The sequence below is a fragment of the Phascolarctos cinereus genome, unplaced genomic scaffold, assembly GCF_003287225.1.
Source record: "Phascolarctos cinereus isolate Bilbo 61053 unplaced genomic scaffold, phaCin_HiC Scaffold_2;HRSCAF=192, whole genome shotgun sequence".
Lineage (NCBI taxonomy): Eukaryota > Metazoa > Chordata > Mammalia > Diprotodontia > Phascolarctidae > Phascolarctos > Phascolarctos cinereus.
In genome coordinates, this window is record NW_027555625.1 from 277804971 (window position 1) to 277827246 (window position 22276).

Genomic DNA, 22276 nt, shown 5'->3' on the forward strand with positions numbered 1-22276 from the left:
GGAGGTACTGTCCCAAACTTCAGGCTTTCTATTAACTGTTATTTCCAGAACTGGTTCTGGGGTCTGCAAGTTTTTGGTGTGGTCACAGACCTGTCCTTCCGACCTCTGGAGTGTCTTAAACTGAGAGAATGTCTCACCCTGACCTTTTGTTGGCTGTGCCATTCCAAAATTCAAATTGATTTTATTTTTTTGGGGTTTTTTTGGCTAGGCAATGGGGTTAAGTGACTTGCCCAGGGTCACACAGCCAGTTAAGTGTTATGTGTCTGGGGCTGGATTTGAACTCAGGTCCTCCTGAATCCAGGGCCAGTGTTCTATCCACTGCACCACCTAGCTGCCCCATCAAATTGATTTTAAAGTGGTTTGGAAGGGAATGTTGAGAAAGATTGGCTGAGTTTGGCCTCTAATCTACCATCTGGGCTCCACCCCATTACAAGTCCTTTAAAAGCCAACTTAGATATCACCTCCTCAAAGAACACTTCCCTGACCTCACTCAAGTTAACAGCCTCCTTCTTTGGACCTCACATAGCACTTTGATTTGTACCTTTCTAACTAGACCACTTGTGGAATATTATGTGTTATATTTATCTGTGTATTACAGTTACCCACTTCTAGCATAATACTTCATACACAGGAAACATTTAATACCTTTTTTGTGAAATTTGTGGAATTGAGAAGCTTGAAGATCTGCATAGGGTCATAATAAAGACATAATAAAGACAAGAATATATGTAACCCACTTCTCCCAGAGTGAAATAACCCAAGAACTATTATCTAGTTACTGAGCCTATGCAGAATTCAGACAAGTAGAAGAGTTAAACAGCGTATTTTCTAAGTGGGGAAAAGAAGAAGGGAGAGTTATGTCAACTTAAAGTCTTTAGGAGAACTAGTTTGGAAAGTTGTTGGATCATCTCCAGAAACGGATACAAGTAATTAATTACTGTCAGTTAGTACAGCAAGATCTAAGTAGCTGAATCAAAGGCAGTAGACCATGAGTACAAGATGATTATAGTGGTCAGAACTATGAGTCTGAGTTGGAATTCTTAATGGAACATCCAGTCCAACTGATGTGTGTGAGAAGTGTCAGTCTGCTTCCTGTTGCATTTCAGTTAGAGGGAATTAAAATATCCCAGAGCTGATATTGCCATACAGTTTCTAACAGAGTTTGCTATATTTTTATGAAAGTCAAAGAAAGTCTGGGGTCATAGTATAAGGAAATATTTGTTGAATAAATGAATTTTTCTTGGTCAATTGAAAAGAAGTATAAGGATTGATTTACACTGACTAGTTTGCCCTAGGTAATGACTGACTGGCAAAATTTACTTTTATTTAAATTAGATGTAGATTTTTAGATTAATTTCTTATTATTGGTCTAATAATTACCCTTAAACTACATGACATTCCTCTGATGGACTATCAGGATATAGAAAAATTATAGCTATTTATGGTCAACCATTTCCTGATTCAGGAAGGCCAAAACAGAAAGTCAGTATTTGATGTAATAACCTTTAAGAAACAAAGTAATGTCCAGAACATGCTTGAAAATAACATAATCAAGGGGCAGCTAGGTGGCACAGTGGATAGAGCACCGGCCCTGGATTCAGGAGGACCTGAGTTCAAATCCGGCCTCATATATATAGCACTTACTAGCTGTGTGACCCTGGGCAAGTCACTTAACCCTATTGCCTACTGAAAGAAGGAAAATAACATAATCAAGTTACAAGGGGATACATAGAACATTGTATTAAAATTCTGTACTTCTATTTACAAAATGCTTTTAAGCCATAGCTTATTGTTGGTGATGGTTATTGTTCATTCTTAATAGCCGTTCTTTTTTAGTAAACCCTCTAAAATTGGTCCTTTCATGTTATCCCTATTTTAGAAATCAGAAAATGGAGATGAAAGTTGTCAAAGGAAGTAGCCAGAATAACTCAGAAACCAGCAGATAAGCCAGAATTATAGGCTATAGGTATCCTGTTTATTCCACCGATACCATAAATCCCAACTCTGTTATGATTTTTAATTACTCATCTCAGAGATACTATCTTAAAAACAAGCTATTTACATGCTACTGAGGCTACTTAATTTTGGTTATCTAGGATGTTTAAGTGACTACCTCATGAACCATGAAGCTGATAGATGGCAGCACTATTTGGAATAAAAATTATATTGCCTAGGAAAAAAACATATTCTCAGTAATGAAGTATACTTTCTCCTAATGGAGAGCAAAGATGTGCCTTTAGAATTATCCTGGTATCTCAGATTGTTCATATACCTTCGATCAGGAGCAATCTCTAATTGTAGGGGAGCTTTTTCCTCAAAAAATGGTATCAGAAAAATGTCTTTAAGGACTAAGATATGAACTAAAAATTATCTAGAGAAAATGAACCCTAAATTGAAGTGAAAAAATTTTCAGGTTCAAAAATCCAAGATAGCACTTTTTTATTTGGTTTTTCCAAATTATTGATGGAATAAGTATCAATACAGTAATTTATCCATCCTAATCATCTTGACTGAAGTTTAGGTTGGTCACTGTGATCTACTGTGACCTTATCATTTATGCTAGACGTTTGTCTAAAAAACAAAAGACAAATCCCTAAATACTAAAATATCTTCTTTTGCTCCCCTCCCCTGACCCGTTTTTTTGTTCCTCCCCTCATTCTCACCCCCAGTAAACGTCAGCCCTTGGATTTCCTAAACCTAGTGCACTAGATGCCTCTGTTATTGCATGTTGTGGCAGGAGAGGAGGATTAAATTACTGAGCCTGTCAGAAAAGACAAGCACTCTGCCATACATTATCATTATCACTCGCTTCTTGGGCACAAGAAAATGCAGTAAATCCCCTCAAATACAAAGCAATAAAGGCCGCTGGCTTTTACCATCATGACTGCCAGTGCCATTAACAGGCAATGACAGCAATGTGGCACACTTAGATGTTGCTTGTATCTTTTCTGACAGTGTGCACATAAACCTGCCAGTGACATGACATTAGATCACATGACTATTCAGATTTGATTCTGGTTTCCAGAGCAGCTTTCTTTTTCCAAGTATACTGTAACATAGTACAACTTGCTTTTATCATGTGTCTCTTTAAAAATAAATATTTATAAAAATATAGAAATGGCTGAATATTAACATACATCCCTGAGTGGTTTTTGATTGCAGTTTTTTTTTTCCTCTTGTAGTGTTATATGTGGATAAAGAAACCAACCAAGCAAGAAGAGAATCTCTAAAGACTATATTGCAAAGACCAGAGATGCCTAATGGAAGGTACCTTTAGAGTTATTCAATTACCGTAGGTTGCTAATATAAATATACACAGAAGAATATACATGCATATTTGTAGGCTCTGGTATCATTTGTGTCAATTATGTGGCCAAGTAATTTTTATTTTCCTATCATTATTTGTTTATTATTTAATAATATACATTCCCATTCCATAATATTATTTAAGTATTTGAAGCATATATCTTCTAACCATATTTAACATAAAATTATAAAATCTCCTTTGACAATTTCAGGGAAGAAGAATCTTTCTAACTGAAATTAAAAGCTCCTAGTTTTGGTTCAATGGAATATCCCTTTGAACATAAGCTGCTTTTAACAAGTAATATTTTTGCTGTTTTTGTTTGCCATTAGTGGAGTTTTATAATTAAATTCTATTTTGTACTATAGTTATTTGAGTGCACATCTTATATAAGTTCCTAGAAGACAGGGGCCATGTCTTATCATCTTTGTAAGCACATATAAGTACTTAATAAATTTTTGTTCAGTTATATGAAGGCTAAAATATGTGGAATTTGAACCTTAATTAAGACTACCTTTTCCAGTTCTGGCTGCCCAGGGATGAGGATGTACAATCTCTTTACTGTTCCCTTCTTTGTTGACTGTTGAGCCCTATCAATGATAGAGCCATCAAGGACATACTTTGTGTCAGGCACTGTGCAAGGTACTGGGAATGCAAGTATAATGAATGAAACTATCTCTTCTCACAAGGAGCTTACATTCTAATGGAAAAGACAGCAAATACATATATAAATACATGTGGTATAAAGTGAATAAATGCAAATATATACATAGTAGTTAAATACAAAGTACTTTGAGAGAGAAAGCATGTCTCTTGTGTTGCCTCCTCAGAAATGGATCCTACTTGATGATTCAGAAAGAGGCTGATGGAAAAGCAGAGTAAAGAACATTCTAGCTGATCTCTCCTAACATTCTTCTCTAAATGACTTTAAAATAACACATCAAATTGAATTCTAAAGCAACATAACCAATAAAAGGTCAAGTTGAGACATTTTTCCAGCTCAGGAAAACTTAGGAGCTCAGAAGGAGAGATCTGTGGTCCTGAGACAGGGGCTGGCCAGGAGCATAGAGGCTACAGTACCAGCTGTGGGCCCCTGAAGTAGTGTAGCAGTATCTGTACCCAGAGACAGTAAGAGAATTGACTTCCTGGTCAGAAAGAGATTCTGGGGAACCCTGTGGTAGCACTGGATGCAGGACCAGGTGCCATCTGGCAACAACATTGTCCATTACTCAATTCTGGGTCACAATTCTAGAGTGGAGAGGAACGCTTGCAGTTACAAGGGAGCAAGAGCCCTAGTTTCCAGTCCCAGTTCCAGGACAGAGAGGAATTGTGGTCACAAAGAAGCAGGGGTCTTACTGGGTAAAGACCAAAGCTCAGACTTGGAGGGCAGTGTCCCCAGATCACCCCACTTTGGAAGCACTGAAAACACTGTTAGTAGGGCAAAAAAGCCTGAAGCTCAGCATAGTCACATACATATACACATGCATGCAGGGCCGAATGGTACCATAAAATCCCAAGTTAAGAAATAGGTTGGAAAAATGAGCAAACAACAGAAAAAGAATATGATGATAAAAAGCTACTATGCCTACAGGGAAGCTGAAGACAAACTCAAAAGAAGTTAATGACATGACAACATCTACAAGCAAAGCCTCAAAGAAAAATGCAAATTGGACACAAGCCCAACAAGAATTCCTAGAAGGGCTCAACGAGAGCAAGAGAGATAGGGGAAAAAAAATTTTTTTAGATGAAATAATAACAGTAGAGGAAAAATTGGGGGAAGAAACAAGAATGATGCAAAAAAAATATAAAAAAGACAATTAACAGTCTGGTAAACAAGGCACAAAAAATACTAAAGAAAATAACTCCTTAAAATCAGAATTGGCCAAAAAGCAAAAGAGGCACAAAACCTCATGAAGAAAATAATTCCCTAAAAATTAGAATTGGTGAAATGGAAGCTAATCACTCCATGAGACAAGAAACAACAAAACAAAGCCAAAAAATGGAAAAAATAGAAAATAATATGAACTATCTCATAGGGAAAAAAATGACCTGGAAAATAGATTAGGGAGAGATAATTTTAAAATTATTGGACCATCTGAAGGCCATGATCTCAAAAAGAACATAGATATCATATTTTAAGAAATTATAAGGGAAAATTGCCCTGATATCTTAGAACCAGAAGGCAAAATAAAAATTGAAAACATCTGCTGATCACCTCCTGAAAGAGATCCCAAAATGAAAACTCCCAAGGAGAAAATGTTGCAAGCAGTTTACAAGAAAGAATTCAAACACCATGGAGTCACAGTCAGGATAAAAAGATTTAGCAACTACTACTATAAAGGAGCAGAGGGTTTGGAATGTGCTATTCCAGAAGCCAAAACAACTAAGATTACAAGCAAGAATAACCTACCCAGCAAAAATGAGTATAATCCTGCAGGGCAAAAAAAAAAAAAGATATTTAATGAATTAGAGTACTTTCAGGCATTTCTGATGAAAAATACCAGAGCTGGAATAGAAAAATTTGACATTCAAATACAAGACTTTAGATAGTCATAAAAAGGTAAACATGAATGACGAAATCATGAGGAAGTTAACAAGGTTAAACTGCTTACATTCCCAACAACTTTATCAGAATTCAGGCAATTAGGAGTTTACTTAGAACTCATTGGTGTGAGTCTATTGAGATGATTTCAGAAGTAAATAGAAGGTTGAGAAAGAGAGATCTACCAGGAAAAAGGGAAAGGGAGAGGAAGAATAGGGAAAATTATCTTACACAGAAGAGATTTGCAAGTAAGAGATTTTATAATGGAAGGGGAAATAGGGAGAGGGAGATCAGCAACGCTTGAACCTCACTCACATCTGAATTTATTCATCAAAACTATTTGGTACTGGCTAAGAAGTAGAGTAATGGATCCATGGAATAGGTTAAGAACACAAGACATAGTAGCAAATGACTACAGTAATCTACTGTTTGATAAACCCAAAGACTCCAGCTTCTGGGATAACAACTCACTGTTTGACAAAAATTACTGGGAAAACTGGAAAATAGTATGGCAGAAACTAGGCACAGACCAACATCTCACACCCTATACCAAGATATGGTCAAAATGGGTACATGATTTAGATATAAAGGTTGATACTATAAGCAGATTAGGAGAACAAGTAATAGTTTACCTGTCAGATCTATAGAAAAGGAAAGAATGTATGATCAAACGAGAGAGAGAGAGAGAACATTATGAAATGCAAAATAAATAAATTTTGATTACATTAAGTTAAAAAGTTTTTGAGCAAAAAAAAATGCAACCAAGATTAGAAAGAAAGCAGAAATCTCCGAAAACAATTTTTATAGCCATTGTCTCTGATAAGGCCTCATTTCTAAAATGTATACAGAACTGAGTCAAATTTATAAGAATATGTCATTCCTCAATTGATAAATGGTCAAATGATATGAACAGGCAGTTTTCAGAGGAAGAAATTAGAGCTATCTATAGTCATATTAAAAAAAAATACTCTAGGGGGGCGGAGCCAAGATGGCTTAGCGAAAGCAGTGACTTGCTTGAGCTCTCCTCCAAACCCCTCCAAATACTCATAAAAAAAATGGCTCTAAACAAATTCTGAAGCAGCAGACCCCGCAAAAGACAGAATGAAACAAATTTTCAGCCCAAGACAACCTGGATGATTGATCAGAAAGGTGTATTGCGCCAGGCTGGGAGCACAGCGCGCGCCGCAGCAAACCTGGAGCAGGTCTCAGAGGACTGAATCGTGGGCAGCTGTGGAGGTTTCCAGACTCCTCAATCCACCAATGCCAAAGACAACTTAGAAGGTCAGTGGGAAAAGTCTGTTTCTGTTGGTGCTGAGAAAGGAAGGCGGGGTTTCAGCTCCATTCCCCAAGAGCATGGCTCTGGGGGGGGCAGCTGCTTCCCAAGCTTCCGGCCCACAGACTGAGGGGGAATCCAGTGGCTGATCAGAGAGGGATTGCAGGGATCTCTTTGCCAGTGCTGAGGCAGGAATCTCTTGCTTTTCCCGTGTTTGGATCTGGGTCACAGTTCTGGGTGGCAGTGCTGGGGTGAGGAGGAGCACTGGTGTGGTGGAACTTGTAGTAGCTGTGAAGAGGAACCCCTCCTCACAATTACAGGACAGAAAGGAGTACTTGTGGTCACAGGCCAGGAAAGGAGTAAACACCTCGCCCCTTATCATACCACCTTGGAAGAACTGAAAATTTACAGGTCCCTACAAGTATCTCTGAAAACAGCTGTACAAACCCCTGAAGCTTGGGACAGTACATTCTCCACATTGGAAGCAGATTCGTACCTTAACAAAGAGTTTAAAACTCAAGTAATTGGCTGGGATCATGAGCAAGCAGTGCAAAAAGAGTCAGACTATATTATCTTACTTTGGTGAAAAAGAAGATCAAAATATACAACCAGAAGAAGACAACAAAGTCAAAGCTCCTACATCCAAAGCCTCCAAGAAAAATATGAATCAGTCCCAGGCCTTGGAAGAGCTCAAAAGGGATTTTGAGAAGCAAGTAAGGGAAGTAGAGGAAAAACTGGGAAGAGAAATGAGAGTGATGCAAGAAAATCATGAAAAACAAGTCAACAGCTTGCTAAAGGAGACCCAAAAAATACTGAAGAAAATAACACCTTAAAAAATAGCCTAACCCAAATGGCAAAAGAGGTCCAAAAAGCCAATGAGGAGAAAAATGCCCTAAAAAGAAAAATTGGCCAAATGGAAAAGGAAGTCCAAAAGATTACTGAAGAAAATACTTCCTTAAAAATTAGAATAGAGCAATTGGAAGCTAGTGACTTTATGAGAAATCAAGACACAGTAAACAAATCCAAAAGAATGAAAAATTAGAAAACAATGTGAAATATCTCATTGGAAAAACAACTGACCTGGAAAATAGATCCAGGAGAGAGAATTTAAAAATTATTGGACTATCTGAAAGCCATGATAAAAAAGAGCCTAGACATCATCTTTCAAGAAATTATCAAAAAACTGCCCTGATATTAGAACCAGAGGGCAAAATAGAAATTGAAAGAATCCACAGATCTCCTCCTGAAAGAGATCCCCAAAGGAAAACTCCTAGGAATATTGTAGCCAAATTCCAGAGTTCCCAGGTCAAGGAGAAAATATTACAAGCTGCCAGAAGGAAACAATTCAAGTACTGTGGAAACACAATCAGGATAACACAAGATTTAGCAGCTTCTACATTAAAGGACCGCAGGGCATGGAATATAATATTCGGAGGGCAAAGGAGATAGGATTACAACCAAGAATCACCTACCCAGCAAAACTGAGTATAATCCTTCAGGGGAAAAAATGGTCATTCAGTGAAATAGAGGACTTTCAAGCATTCTTGATGAAAAGACCAGAGCTGAATAGAAAATTTGACTTTCAAATACAGGACTCAAGTGGAACATGAAGAGGTAAACAGGAAAGAGAAATCATAAGAGACTTATTAAGATTGAACTGTTTACATTCCTGCATGGAAAGATGATATTTATAACTCATGAGACCTTTGTCAGTATTAGGGTAGTTGGAGGAAAAAAAATATATATGTATGTATATGTAGTAGATAGATAGAGGGCACAGGGTGAGTTGAAGATTAAGGGGTCATATCTGGAGAATAAAATTAAGGGATGAGAGAGGATTATACTGGAGAAGAAGAAAGGGAGAGGTAGAATGGGGTAAATTATCTCACAAAAAAAACAGAAAAGAAAAGTCTCTTACAGTGGAGGGGAAACGGGGAAGGTGAGAGGGAATGAGTAATCTTATTCTCATAGGATTTGGCTTAAGGAGGGAATAACATACACATTCAATTGGGTATAGAAATCTGTCTTACCCTACAGGAAAATAGGGGGAGAAGGGGACAAGAGAGCAGGGGGATGATAGAGAGAGGGCAGATTGGGAAAGGGGTAATCAGAAGTAAATACTTCTGAGGAGGGACAGGGTCAAAAGAAAGAATAGAATAAATGGAGGGCAGGATAGGATTAAGGGAAATAGAGTTAGTTTTTCACAACATGTCTACTATGGAGTGTTTTGCATAACTGCACATGTACAACCTATATTGAGTTGCTTGCCTTTTCAATGAGGGTGGGTGGGGAGGGAGGAAGAGAGAAAATTTGAAACCTAAAGTTTTAAAAACATATGTTTAAAAAAATGTTTTCACATGCTACTGGGAAATAAAAAATATAGGAAATGGGGTACAGAAGTCTATCCTGCCCTACAGGAAAATAGAAGGGGAAGGGGATAAGAGAAGGGGAGGGAGAGAGAAGAAGAGAGAGACTAGGGGAAGGGATATTCAGAATGCATGCCATCTTGGGGTGGGGGGAGGGGGGAGATGGGGTGAAAATTTGGAACTCAAAAACTTGTGGAAGTGAATGTTGAAAACTAAAAATAAATAAATTTATATTTTAAAAAAAACTTAATAAGATCAGAAAAAAAATACTCTAAATCACTATTGATTAGAGAAATGCAAATTAAAACAACTCTGAGGTACCACCTCACACCTATCAGATTGGCTAATTTGACAAAAAAGGAAAATGATAAATATTGGAGAAAATGTGGAAAAATTGGAATACTAATGCATTGTTGGTGGAGTTGTGAACTGATCCAACCATTCTGGAGAGTAATTTGGAAATAGGCCCAAAGGGCTATAAAGCTGTAAATACCCTTTGATCCAAAAATGTCACTACCAGGTCTGTGTCCCAAAGGGATCATAAAAGAAAGGGAAAAGGACCCACATGTACAAAATATTTATAGCAGCCCTTTTGTGGTGGCAAAGAATTGGAAATTGAGGGGATGCCCATCAGTTGAGGAATGGTTGAACAAGTTGTGGTATATGAATGTAATGGAATACTATTGTTCTCTAAGAAATGATGAGCAGGTGGATTTCAGGAAAACCTGGAAAGACTTACATGAACTGATGTTGAATGAAGTGAGAGAACCAGGAGAACATTGTAAACAGTAACAAGAATCCTGTTGCTGTCAACTATGATGGTCTTAGCTCTTCTCAGCAATATGGTGATCCAAGACAATTCCAAAAGACTCATGATAGGAAATGCTACAACTAGGTGGCGCAGTGGATGGAGCACCAGCCCTGAAGTCAGGAGGACCTGAGTTCAAATCCAGCCTCAGACCAAACACTTGACACTTACTAGCTGTGTGACCCTGGGCAAGTCACTTAACCCCAGTTGCCTAAATAAATAAATAGAAGAATAAGTAAGTGAATAAATAAATAAATAAAAGTAGAAGATGCTACGCACATGCAGACAAAGAACTATGGAGTCTGAATGCAGATTGAAGCATACTATTTTCACTTTTGTTGTTTTATCTCTCCCATTGTTCTTCCCTTTTGTTCTTATTCTTCTTTCGCAACATGACTAATATGGAAATATGTTTAACATGATTGTACATGTATAACCTATATTAGATTGCTTGTTGTCTTGGGGAGGGGGGAGGGGGGAGAGAGAGTGGAAAAAATGTGGAACTCAAAATTTTACCAAAATGAATGTTGAAAACTATCTTTACATGTAATTGGGAAAAACTAAATATTTAAGTGCAAAAAAAAAGAGCACTATCCTCTGAGTGAAATAGGGTGTCTCAGAGTTAACTAGTTCTTGAAGTATGCAGACCATCTTTTAATGCCCTAGTTTCACTTTTTGAGAAAGTAATATGGTAAAATCCATCTGAGGAATGAATACCTTGCATCCTCTTTTTCTCTAGGTAATGAAGGATCCCTAAAGTTTTACACCTTCACTACTAGTGATTTTTTTTTTTACCATTTTTCTACCATCACTGTTCCTCCTGATCCTCCCACACTCTCAAATGCCTAGTAGAAGGATAAATATTAGATCATTTTGCCAAAAAATACTGGTTTATATACTCATTGAGCTGGATTTGTGTCCTCTCCGATCCATACTTTGTTCCAGTGACAGAGCTCTAGGTTACCCCACTACAGTGCAATTGAGTTTATCTTCCTATCAGTGCTCACTTTATTTTTGGAATTTTCATACACATTGTTATCAGCACTCTTCATCTAGAGTGAATTTTTTTTCTTATAATTTTTAGCCAGATGAGGTGATGCCTGCCTATAATCCCTGCTGGGAGGCTGAGGCTGGTGTCTCACTTGAGTCGAGTTCCAAGGTCCAGTAGGGCCAGAGTCAATCAGGTGTCTGCAATGAATCCAGCATCAATATTGGGAGCCATGGGAGCAGAGGGCCTACCAGCAGGCTGATGCCGTAGGAGGGGAGAAAGTAGCCCAGGTGGGAAAAAGAGAGTATGTCAAAACTTCAGTGCAAAATATATTGGGATTTGGCCTATGAGTGGCAGCTATACTTCCAGCCTGGGCAAGATAGGGAGACACAGTCTCAAAAAAAAAAAAAATTATAAAGAGGACAGGTTCTTCCTTACTTTGAACTTCTCTTTTTTCAAAAGACCTATTTTTTTTTTGTGGCAGAATAGTAAAAACTGTTTCCATTATAACTGTAATAATGCTTTCACTTCATAGTTCCTCTAAGAAGGTCCTGGGAGGACATTACTATTAAATAGTCCATAAAATATCCCATAAAGACACAAGCAATTTTGTTTTGTTTTGTTTTAACATAAAAACTAAGGGCAGTATCAAGGAAATAAAATTACTCCTTCAAGGTCATATAACAAGCTTCAGTCCGACTTGGACCAGGTCCAGGTGTTGCTAGCTCTGTGTTTTATTCTCTCTCTTTTTTTTTGTTCTTTTTGATGAGGCAGTCAGGTTTAAGTAACTTGCCCAGGGTCACACAGCTAGTTAAGTGTCAAGTGTTTGAGGTCACTTTTGAACTCAGGTCTTCCTGACTCCAAGGCCTGAGCTCTATCCACTGCGCCACCTACATGCCCCGCTCTGTTTTATTCTTACTTTTAGATGATAAGATATTTCAAACTGAGCTTGTCTAGTGGACAGCATCATTTTCATAAAGATAAAAGTTTATATTTTGGATCTAATACTGTCTAAAGTCAACTGTTAAAATTAACAACTTGACCTGTTTAAGCTACTTAAAAGTTAGTATATTCTTTAAAGTTCCGTATATTCTAAGAATTAGTTTTCACTGACAGTGGCACTTGTATATAGTAATAACTTACAAAGCCAGAGTGAGATTTAGACATATCTAATCAGAGCAAGGGCTACCTTGCTCCTGTAATTAATAAATTATATCTTGTTAGTCTATCTTGTACCATTTTATATTCACAGGTATGCAAATACTTTTTAAAAGTATACATATTGGAATTTATATTTTTAACTGTTTATTAAAAGTTATAGTACCAAAATTGATTTTTATATTTTCCTTAAATTCCTCTCTAATATTTTTATGACTAATCTGCTCCAAAACTTCTACAAAATACAAAGTGTGTAGCGTATCAGTAGACTTCCTTTTTCTTTAAAAAGTTTAAGGACAATAATTAAAAAGCCACGTTCAATAATTATCTTCATATGATAACATATATAGGGAAAGTCCATTCTTTCTTCTCCCCTACTCTGTCTTCTTTCTATCACATCCCTGATGTCTAGTTTCTCTTTCCCTTCTCTCTCTTCTTCCTAATTTATTTACTCACATTTATCACTTCCCATTTTTTATCTCTTTCTTCTCTTCTGTTATCCAAAGGGGTAGCTCCTTTAAGAAGCCCTCTGTCCATCCTCCTTCCCCACCTAAAGACTCACTCTTCTCATAGCCCCATGCCCCTCGTGTTGTTATTTATCTCTTTACAAGAATGTTGGGTTTTTCTAACTCAATTATTGCTTCCTCAAAGGGTAGGAACCAAGCTTGATATCTCTTCATATAACTAGCACCTAGTTTGATGATGACGGTGATGATGATTTATGTACAGGTGTGTGTTATGTATTTTGTGTTGAAATGCCAATATATATGTGTAAGTGCTATTCTTTTGTAGGTAGTTTTTTCTAAATTCCTTTAATATTCAGTCCTCTCTTCTTAGTTTAATCTTGTCATTTCCTAGTTTTATATTTATGAAGTTTCAAATCACTTTTCATTGAGAGGAATCCCTGTTTATAAGACTCAAAGTCAAAAATACTGCATTTTAAGATTTTATCATCTCCATGGTCTTTTGGAGGTTATTTTTCCTCTCTGTATGTCAAAATTCTTACATATTAAAAGGAGATAAAATATATTATTTATAAAATGCTATGTAAGAGTTACTGGGTTAGGTGGTATTATATGAATATAAAATTTATCCTTGTTATTATGGTATAACTACTATGGGTTTTTTTTATTTATAAAGTATGCTTCAAGATATCACTATTTTAATTTCATCTCTTCCAAGCATATATATTGTTACTAATTCCATTTCCCACTCTGGTGATCTGACAGAGTGAAATCAGTAGCCATGATATTCTTTAAAAAAATTATTATTTTGAAATAAATTTCAGTGAATTTCAACAGAAACTCTATTCTGAAATCTGCTTTACAAAAAAACAGGACAAGTGTATTTTAACAGTTATACTTTAAGGCAGAAATAATAGATTTATGCACTGCAGGCCTAAATCTCTACCCTTCATAGTTGGAGGAGGGGAAGTGTAAGAGAGAGAAACAGAGAAAGAGAAAAAGAGAAAGGTTATGGAGCAGTCTTTATTATGGTTTTGACTTAAGAGATTCCACTTTTTCTATAAACATTTGTTGGTAACTAAAATTAGTCTCTTAGGAAAGGGATGAAATGTTATATGTTTATTGTAAGCTAATTAGCTGAGAATTAAATTTTGTCTTGTTTACTAATGCTTGTAGGAATTTGGGTGGAATTTGCTTGTTTCTTTACAGTATTATTTCTCAGAGACTTAAATTTTGTGTATTGCAATCATTTGTGATTTTAGATAATACTTGTTGAAAAATTGAAAATGGCAAAATTTATAGGTATCCATGGTTTAAACTACACTGCCAAGACATATCAAAAGACTACTTCATTGTAGATTCCCATAATTTGGTCAATCCAAGTGTGTTTGGCTTCAGTACAAGCCACTAATTCAAATCAGCTCCATCTGAACACTACAGTTATGTGTTTAAAAGTAAAATTAAACTTGGAGGCCATAATCGAGAGTTAAAAGATTGCTGAAGTAATACATACATCTTGTATAGTTATTGACTAAGAGTACATCATTCATTTAGTGTGATTCAGAATGATCCCAAAAGTATGTAAGCCATTCATTTTTTAGACTGCAGAGTTGGTTAAATTGCATTGCACTGAGCTAAAGTTATGTTGAAGTCTATTGAATTTCTACAGAGCATCCTGAACTAACATGCACAGCCCTCATTCACTTTCATCTTTGTAGCCTTAAAAAGATGTCATTTTAAACTATATGTAAAGTACTGAACATAGCAATTTTATTTGCCTACTAGCTTCCCTAGTTCTTAAAGGTGGACACAACAAAGCTTAGGAAAGTGGATGATGATGCATTCAGGAATTGTAGATAGTAATAAAATTTGAATAGTTGGCATCACAGCTCATTCATAGAAAGTAACATTCTTTTTACAATTAGAGACTTAGAGTCTTCATATTTAAAGTCATTCCAGAGTTTTGACTGCAAATGATTGAGAGTAATTACCCTTTTTGGTGATTTTTTTTCTTTTTAGTATCCAATTCACCGTGGTAAGTGATCCTCCAGAGGATGAACAGGATCTTGAGTGTGAAGATATTGGCATTTCCCATGTCAGTCTCATTGAAATATTTCAGGAAAAAAAAGACATCATTGAGCAAAATATTGATGGTAAGTATAGAGATATGGCTTAGTTTTTTGGTCATGGATAACATTTAATTTCAATATTTTAGAATTTTTTTTTGGCTAAATATAAGAATATTGAGTAACACAACCTAAGTCCATGCTTTGCCTAGTTATAAGGGTTTCTTCCTTTTCTATGAAAAATTGAAGAATAATTGTTTGGCTTCATAAGGAATTATTGAATATTTAATGAACAACTTGGGAAAACTCTTCGTAGAGAAATTTCTTTTCGTCTTAACATTTAGTTTATGTAAAATTTAATCTTTCAGTCCTAACTTCCAGCTAAAATATCCTAAGTATATTGGCCTTAGTTAGGAAAAATTCCTTTGAAAACCCTCCCTTTGGGTATGCTAAAGGTTGTAATCACTTCAAAACTCCCTCAAGGGCAACTAAAATTAAAAAGACATAAGGGGTATCTCTTAAAATTTGTTTTCATGGGTTTTAACATTTCTGTTCATGACCCAGCAATTTATTAAAATCGGTACCTCTGTTTTCTCCTCTCTCACTCTTTTCTACAGTCTAGCTTCTAATTCTCATAATTCAACTGAAACTCCTTTCTCCAAAGTTACCGACTATCTCTTAATTACCACATCTAATGATCTTTTCTCAATTCTTGTTCTTTACCTTTTCTGCAGTTTAACAGTGTCAGTACACTTTTCTCCTTGACACTTTCTTCTCTGTAGCTATTGATGATACTGCAATGATACTGCCCTCTCGTAGTTCTCCTCCTTCGTTTCTTAGTCTCTTTTGCTGGAGCTTCATCTAAGTCATTTCTGCTAACTGAAGGTATCCCTCAATACTGTGCTAGACCTTCTTTCCTTGTTCTTATATAGTGTTTGTCTTGGTGATTTCATCAAGGGCCATGGATTCAATTATCATCTCTGTGCAATTGATTCTCAGATCTATTTACCCAGCTCTAACCTTTCATCTGACCTTTGATCACACATCTCTTAAACTGCATGCTGGACATCTTCAAGTGAACGTCTTATATACATCTCAAAGTCAATATATACAAAACAGAATTCAGTATCTTTCCCCCAAAACTCTTCTAAATTTTTCTGTTACTGTTGAGGACAGCATCTTTCTAATAAGCCAAGCTCACAATCTCTGTATCACCCTCAGCTGCACACTGTCATCATAATACATATCCAGTCAGTTGCCAGGTCCTGTCATTTCTGCCTTCACAACATCATTCATATTCACTCCTCTAACACAGCTGCCACCCCAGTGTAGGACCTCATCGAATAGCCTTCTTGTTGGTCTCCCTAGCTCAAATGTCTCCCCACGTCAATCCATTCTCCACTCAGCTGCCTAAGTGATCTTCCTGAAGTACAGGTCTGACCGTGTTACCTCCCTACTCAATAAAATCCAGTGTCACCTCCAGGATCAAATGTAAAACCCTCTTTTTGGTTTTTAAAGCCCTTCACAACCTGACCCCTTCCTCTTTTTCTGGTCTTCTTTAGTCCCTTCCTGTTACTCTGTAATCCAGTGACACTGGCCTCCTTGCTGTTACTTGAACAAGACACTCCATCTCCTGATTCCATGCCTTTTCATGGGGTGTTCCTCATGTCTGCAATGTTGTGTTTTTGTTTTTTTTTTCTTGTTGCTGCTTCCTCGCTTTCCTGGCTTCCTTCAAGACTTACCTTAAGTCAGCCTTCTACAAGAGGCCCTTACAGGTTCTCCACCATCCAGCCCTTTCTCCTACTAGTGACTTCTCAGATTCCCTCCCATTTGCCCTGTGTAGCTCTTGTGTACACATAGTTGTTTGAATGTTGTTGCTATCGCTAGAATGTGAGTTCCTCAAGAACTGAGACACTATTTTTGCCCTTTTTTGTATCCCCAGCACATAAAAGGTGCCTAGCACATAATAAATACTTGATAAATGCTTGTTGAGTGAGTGATTTCCCTCTTTTTTTGTGGGCCAAATTGATGGAATTGCATATTGTAAATAGAAGTGCTCATTTTAAAATCATAGGTAGGGCCATCCTAGGGGTATGCCAGAGGGGAAGTGGGGAGGGGAGTTGGGGGATGGGTGGGACAGGTTTTATCCCTACCTCACTTACCAGAGTTAGCAGAGCCTATAAAAAATGTGCATAGTTCATCCAGAAAGCTGCCTGTCCTAGGTCAGCTTTACTTACATCCAAAAAATTCATACATCAAGATCAGACCAAGTAATAAGATCTATTTTTTAATGGGCTGTTTTGATGACTCCCTCCAGTTGACAAAATTCCACCTTTTGTGGATAGCTTGAACTTTGCAAATAAAGACACTTCATACTCCTTTTCCCTCCATGGGATATCATTACGTTATTTTGAGTTTTTAATAACTAAACTTTCTTCCTCTTGCTGTTTCTTAATGGAAAGAAGTGAGAAGAAGGCTGGGATCCTCTTTTTGCCTTTCTTTGTATCCCCAATGCCCTCGTTAGCTTGAGGCCTTTTATGGTAGAGATAATAAACAGCTAATTGGGAGTATTCATGGATTAATATTAAGAGGAGTATGATTTAATGGTAAGAATATCAGATGATATTGTATAAAAACACTTATCTTATTGATTCTATCAGAGTGTACTTTATTTGAATGATGCAACATGTTCTTTCTTTACTTTTGCTTCTTTTTCATGGTAGCAACATAAAACTTCTCCTGAAAGCAGTGTTGATCTCTCCTTCCTTCATCCCTGTGTCCTGAATATCCTGCTTTTTCATTTATAATACCTATAAAGGGGGAAAACTCTTTTTTTTGTTGTTTATACTTTCATAAAGTTCAAAATTAGTAACTATGCAAGTTTTTTGCCATCATTTGACATTTTGGCATTTGTGTTAGTAGAAGTTGGCTTTTCATTATTGAATCCTGCTGCCTTTTAAAATTTTTGCCTCTTACCATAGGAGTTATAATACTATGACAGCTACAAAAATCTTCTTTCAAAGTCAGTGTAACCCTCGGTATTGTTAACTAAACAATAATGGGGAGGAATGCCATATTTAGGGATGGAAGTTATTCTGTATACAAGTATTGCATCCATTGGTTTCTCATAAATCTGCAAAAAAAAGTGTGTATGGCTAGGAATCAGTTACAAATATTTGTGTGTATACATAATATTTTGAGGCCAAAATAACAGGAAAAGTTGACTGAGTGGAACATATGTGTGTATGTGTACATATGTACATACATATGTAAAATTTCAGACTTACTAAAACCTCATTGGATTTTAGATTTAAATGGACAGTTTTTACCCAGATGGTGATTTTTAAATTGACAGACATTTCTATGGGACAATCTGTCCGAATTCAAATAAAAATACTAAACTTTGGAAATTGAAATTATTCCTGTTTTTCTCTTGTTTTCTCCCCAGTATTTGATGCACAAGTGGATGGTGAAGTAATTGGCAAGCTTAGAATAACAGTGGAGGCCTTGCATGCCCTGTACTCCATCTATGAGGAATACAGAGATGAATTGGAGACATAGAAATGTTCCTAAGGCATCACCTTCTCCTGAGTAAATTTTCCCATCGATGGCTCTTAGATGAGGCTTTTGTAATTACTACAGTATATATTTAATGTATAATTTATGCACAGTAGAGCCTGGGTTTGAAGTTGTAAAGTTTTGTATACTTTTTGATTTGTTTATTTTTCTATTCCCTCCATCCCACAACTGCTGTCCCCCAGGGTCTCAGCCCTCCATAGTGGCCAGCACCTTTTCAATAATTCATACCTACATGATGGCATGAGGAATACTCATTTGCATTTTTTGCATTTTCGTATGAAGAGCAAGAAGGCAAATCAGTTCCTTATTTTTAATAAGCAAGAAGCATGTCTTCGAAAACTTATGAAAAAAATACTTTTATGTTATCCCTAATCACCCAACTAAATGGAATGCTGTGATTAGCCTCATTAAGAGTTTTTTTACTGTGAAGATTTTATTAGAAGCAATATATGAAAATTACTTGGATTAATGTGTTAATCTTCCTCTTTAAAATGCTAATATCCATTTTATGCACATTAAAGCTCAGTATGCATTTCTTTGATGCATGCAGTTTCTATCAATTAAATATAAAGAATGAGACTAGCCAGAAGACTTATTAAATTACTGCAAGCTTGGGGGGGGGTTGGTCTTTTTTAAAAAATAACTTCACTCCTTCAGCTAACATTATTATCAGATATTTGTGATGGTAGTATAGAAAGAGGGATATTCGTGGATACATAAAGATATAGGTATGAGAAATTTACATTTTGAAAACTGGGCATCCTTTATAGAAAGAAAGTATTGAAAGCATGGCTCAGATTCCAACACGTTTAGTTAGAATGGAAGAGACAGGAAAGTATCTTTTTATCAATTTTAAAATTTACATCAAGCATGTATAATGCTTACTTGTATCTGGATAACTAGACCTAGAAAAGCAGCTCAGAAAGTTAATTTTCTAGCTTTTAACCAATCTCAATGAAGGATTTAATTGATATTTTTAATGGAGCTGTGAATCAATGCTGCAAAAGAATTGTCTCTAGAGGTCTAGGATATAATGCATTTCATTTTTTAATTTACTCTTTTATTTGTCATTTTCTTCAAAGGATTTTATAGGCTGTGGGTTTTCAGTGTTTGCAAACAGGCTATGTTCCTTCTTAAGCATATGTAAAGTATTCAGAGAGATAAGTAATTTATTAAAATCTACCTAATTTGCCGTGATATATTAAATCTCTGCTTCAGTGATCACAGACCATTTCATTTAGAGAATTAGGCATTCCCTCTTTGTGTGATTAAAGCTCTGGAAAATGAGTTCTTTGCTCCTATTTGTGAACATTCAAAGCCTGCTAATGGCAAGAAGATGGAATAGATTATGAGACAATTCATTACAGTTCAACAGCAAAAAAAAAAGAAAAAAGAAAAAAGCAGCTATAATGCAAAAATGCAAGTATGAATATCTGCATATACTTTGAACCATCTGTGCTCTAATGGCTTCAATAATGGTTCTTCATCTTCAGGAGACTTTGAAATTACATCCGTACAATATTAATTTGTTGATGTACATTTTAAAGCCAATAGAATATGATCTGACCACAGAAATCTATAAATTTTGCTCTGTACTGTTGGGCCTTTCTGTCATACAGCCTACCATCTCAAAGAGAAGCCCTGCTCTCTCATCAAAACTCTGCAAATCCTCAGAACAACTCATTCTTCTGGAACCTTCGAAAGACCACAAACATCTGCAGACTATACCACTCCAAACCTAGTAAACAGCCACATGTTTGTTGTCACTTTGGCTGGCTCTTAGCTCATCTTTTTGGCTATTCTTTCTAGCTTTCTTTGGCTTCATGCAGTTATATTGTCATTAAGGACCTTAATATTCCCTGCAGTAATTTAAAACAGCCACATTATTATGCACTAAGATCAACTGAGTGGTTCAGGACACTTATTGTGGTATTCTCCCAGGAGGTTTGTGTTATTGTTTTAATACTCTACAACCCAAACTAAATACCTTTCCTACAGAGAGAAGCTTATGAAGGACTCTTTGTGGTCTCTGAGCTGAGGTGGAAATTTTGATCAGGAAGCTGTATTCCAGAATCTTGTAACTCTGTTTACTTCTGGATACTGCACTTTGTGCTAATATCAGATATTTAGTTATGTCTTATTCATATTTATTAGAACATCACATCTAATCCTTCTGATCTAATTTGGAAATTTTCAACTTCAGCATATTCTAAATTAATTAAACATTCATCTGTGTAGCAGATTTAAAATCTGCTGCCATGTTTTTCAGTAGTTAGATTTTATTACTCTATTTTCATTAATATGTCAATTGACATTTATAACTTATATTAGGATATCTTTTTGCCTCTTTTTTTTATCCCAGTGTTCATTGAAATGTTCACCATCTATTAGATTCCAGTGAAAGTCCAGTCTCTAAAGTTATTTCTTATGAGTCAGCCAGACCTCAGCCATAGATGAGGGTTAGAAGCTAGCGAAGACCCCAGCTACACAGACAACGCAGCTTAAGGTAACACTTCTGTAAACGTTTGGCAATGGATCTAAATATAAACAGTCAGTGTGATACTTTGGATGTGGCCTATGCTTTCATTTAGATGGCTAAATAGAAATATGGTTTTTCTTTTTTTGTTTAAGTTCATATAATTTTGCCTGTTGTAGTAATATCACATTCCTAGCCTCCATCATAAGAAACAGTTGAGAAAAATAAGTTTTATAGCTAACAGTGTGGTTTACGTCAGGAACTTTTCTCTAAACTCTTTGCAGTAACACATTTTCTAAATTACCATAGTTTACTGCTGCTTAACTTATGTTAGTTTTTTAAGAATTAAGTGGAGAATATCTTTAATCAAATAAAGGAAGGCCCACATTGAAATTATACTGCTCCTGTTATTCATTCATTACCACAAAACATGAACAATTTCTGAATATTATGAAGAAAGTGTGGTCTGAGAAGTAGTCATGTGATTTGGGAAGCTCTGCATCCACCCATGTTCCCACAACAAAATATAAATTATTTTGGTAATCTGACATTGAGTTGTGACAATGAAAACCAGTTCTTACACGTGTTCTTACAAGAATCTGCTCAACTTTTTGTGGATTTGGAAAATAACTTCTTTTTAGTCAAACTGAAACTATTGCAGAATTCAGAATGATTTCCTTATGCGTTAGACAGAAAAATGTGAGTCAGTTTTGTGAACGAATATCAGAATAAAATGTCATCTTTGTAGAACAGAACCAACAAGGGAAAGCTTTTGGGATGTAAAACTATCAAGCAGTTGACAATATCAGTATGATAATTCATCTCCAACTATTAGAGTACATTTTAATAAGTCGCTCATGCCTGAAGGCCTCTGAGTGCCTTAACAAAGAAAAACCAAACACATGATTTATTGTAGATAGGGTGACATGCCTAATTAGATCCACGAATGGGAGCAGGCCCTGCTTTATATCCCCTCATACAGAACATAAACAATCTCCAGTGACACACCACAAATCTAAGCTGTAAGACAAGAGTTCTTTGAACTGACAAAATAGAAGAAGAAAACTTATACCCTTCCTCATCTATTTTGCTGAGAGAAAGGATTTTTAAATAGATATTTTCCATTTATAATTCGGTATGAGGGCAAAATTCAAGTTAAGAACTTTAACCTCCCCTTAAGATGAAGTCTCCAGAACTGGATGAGGCCCTAGAACAGCATCTACTCTGACTGTCTCATTTTACAGGAGAGGAA

The 22276-nt window shown here is 36.2% G+C and overlaps 1 protein-coding gene across 5 annotated transcripts in view; it reads left to right on the forward strand.

The window, feature by feature from the left end:
* Positions 1-21420, forward strand: part of RPGRIP1L (RPGRIP1 like) — a 127647-nt gene extending 106227 nt beyond the window's left edge. For 4 of the 5 annotated variants that reach the window (XM_020985185.2, XM_020985189.2, XM_020985187.2 and 1 more), the window contains 3 exons: positions 3183-3267; positions 14923-15056; positions 18418-19089. In XM_020985185.2, coding sequence (XP_020840844.1) covers positions 3183-3267; positions 14923-15056; positions 18418-18530 — 332 coding nt within the window. In that variant the 3' untranslated portion in view covers positions 18531-19089. Of the gene's footprint in view, positions 1-3182; positions 3268-14922; positions 15057-18417; positions 19090-20910 lie in introns of those variants that run through there. The other variant, XM_020985186.2, reaches the window with a different exon arrangement.
* Positions 21421-22276: the final 856 nt, after the last annotated feature.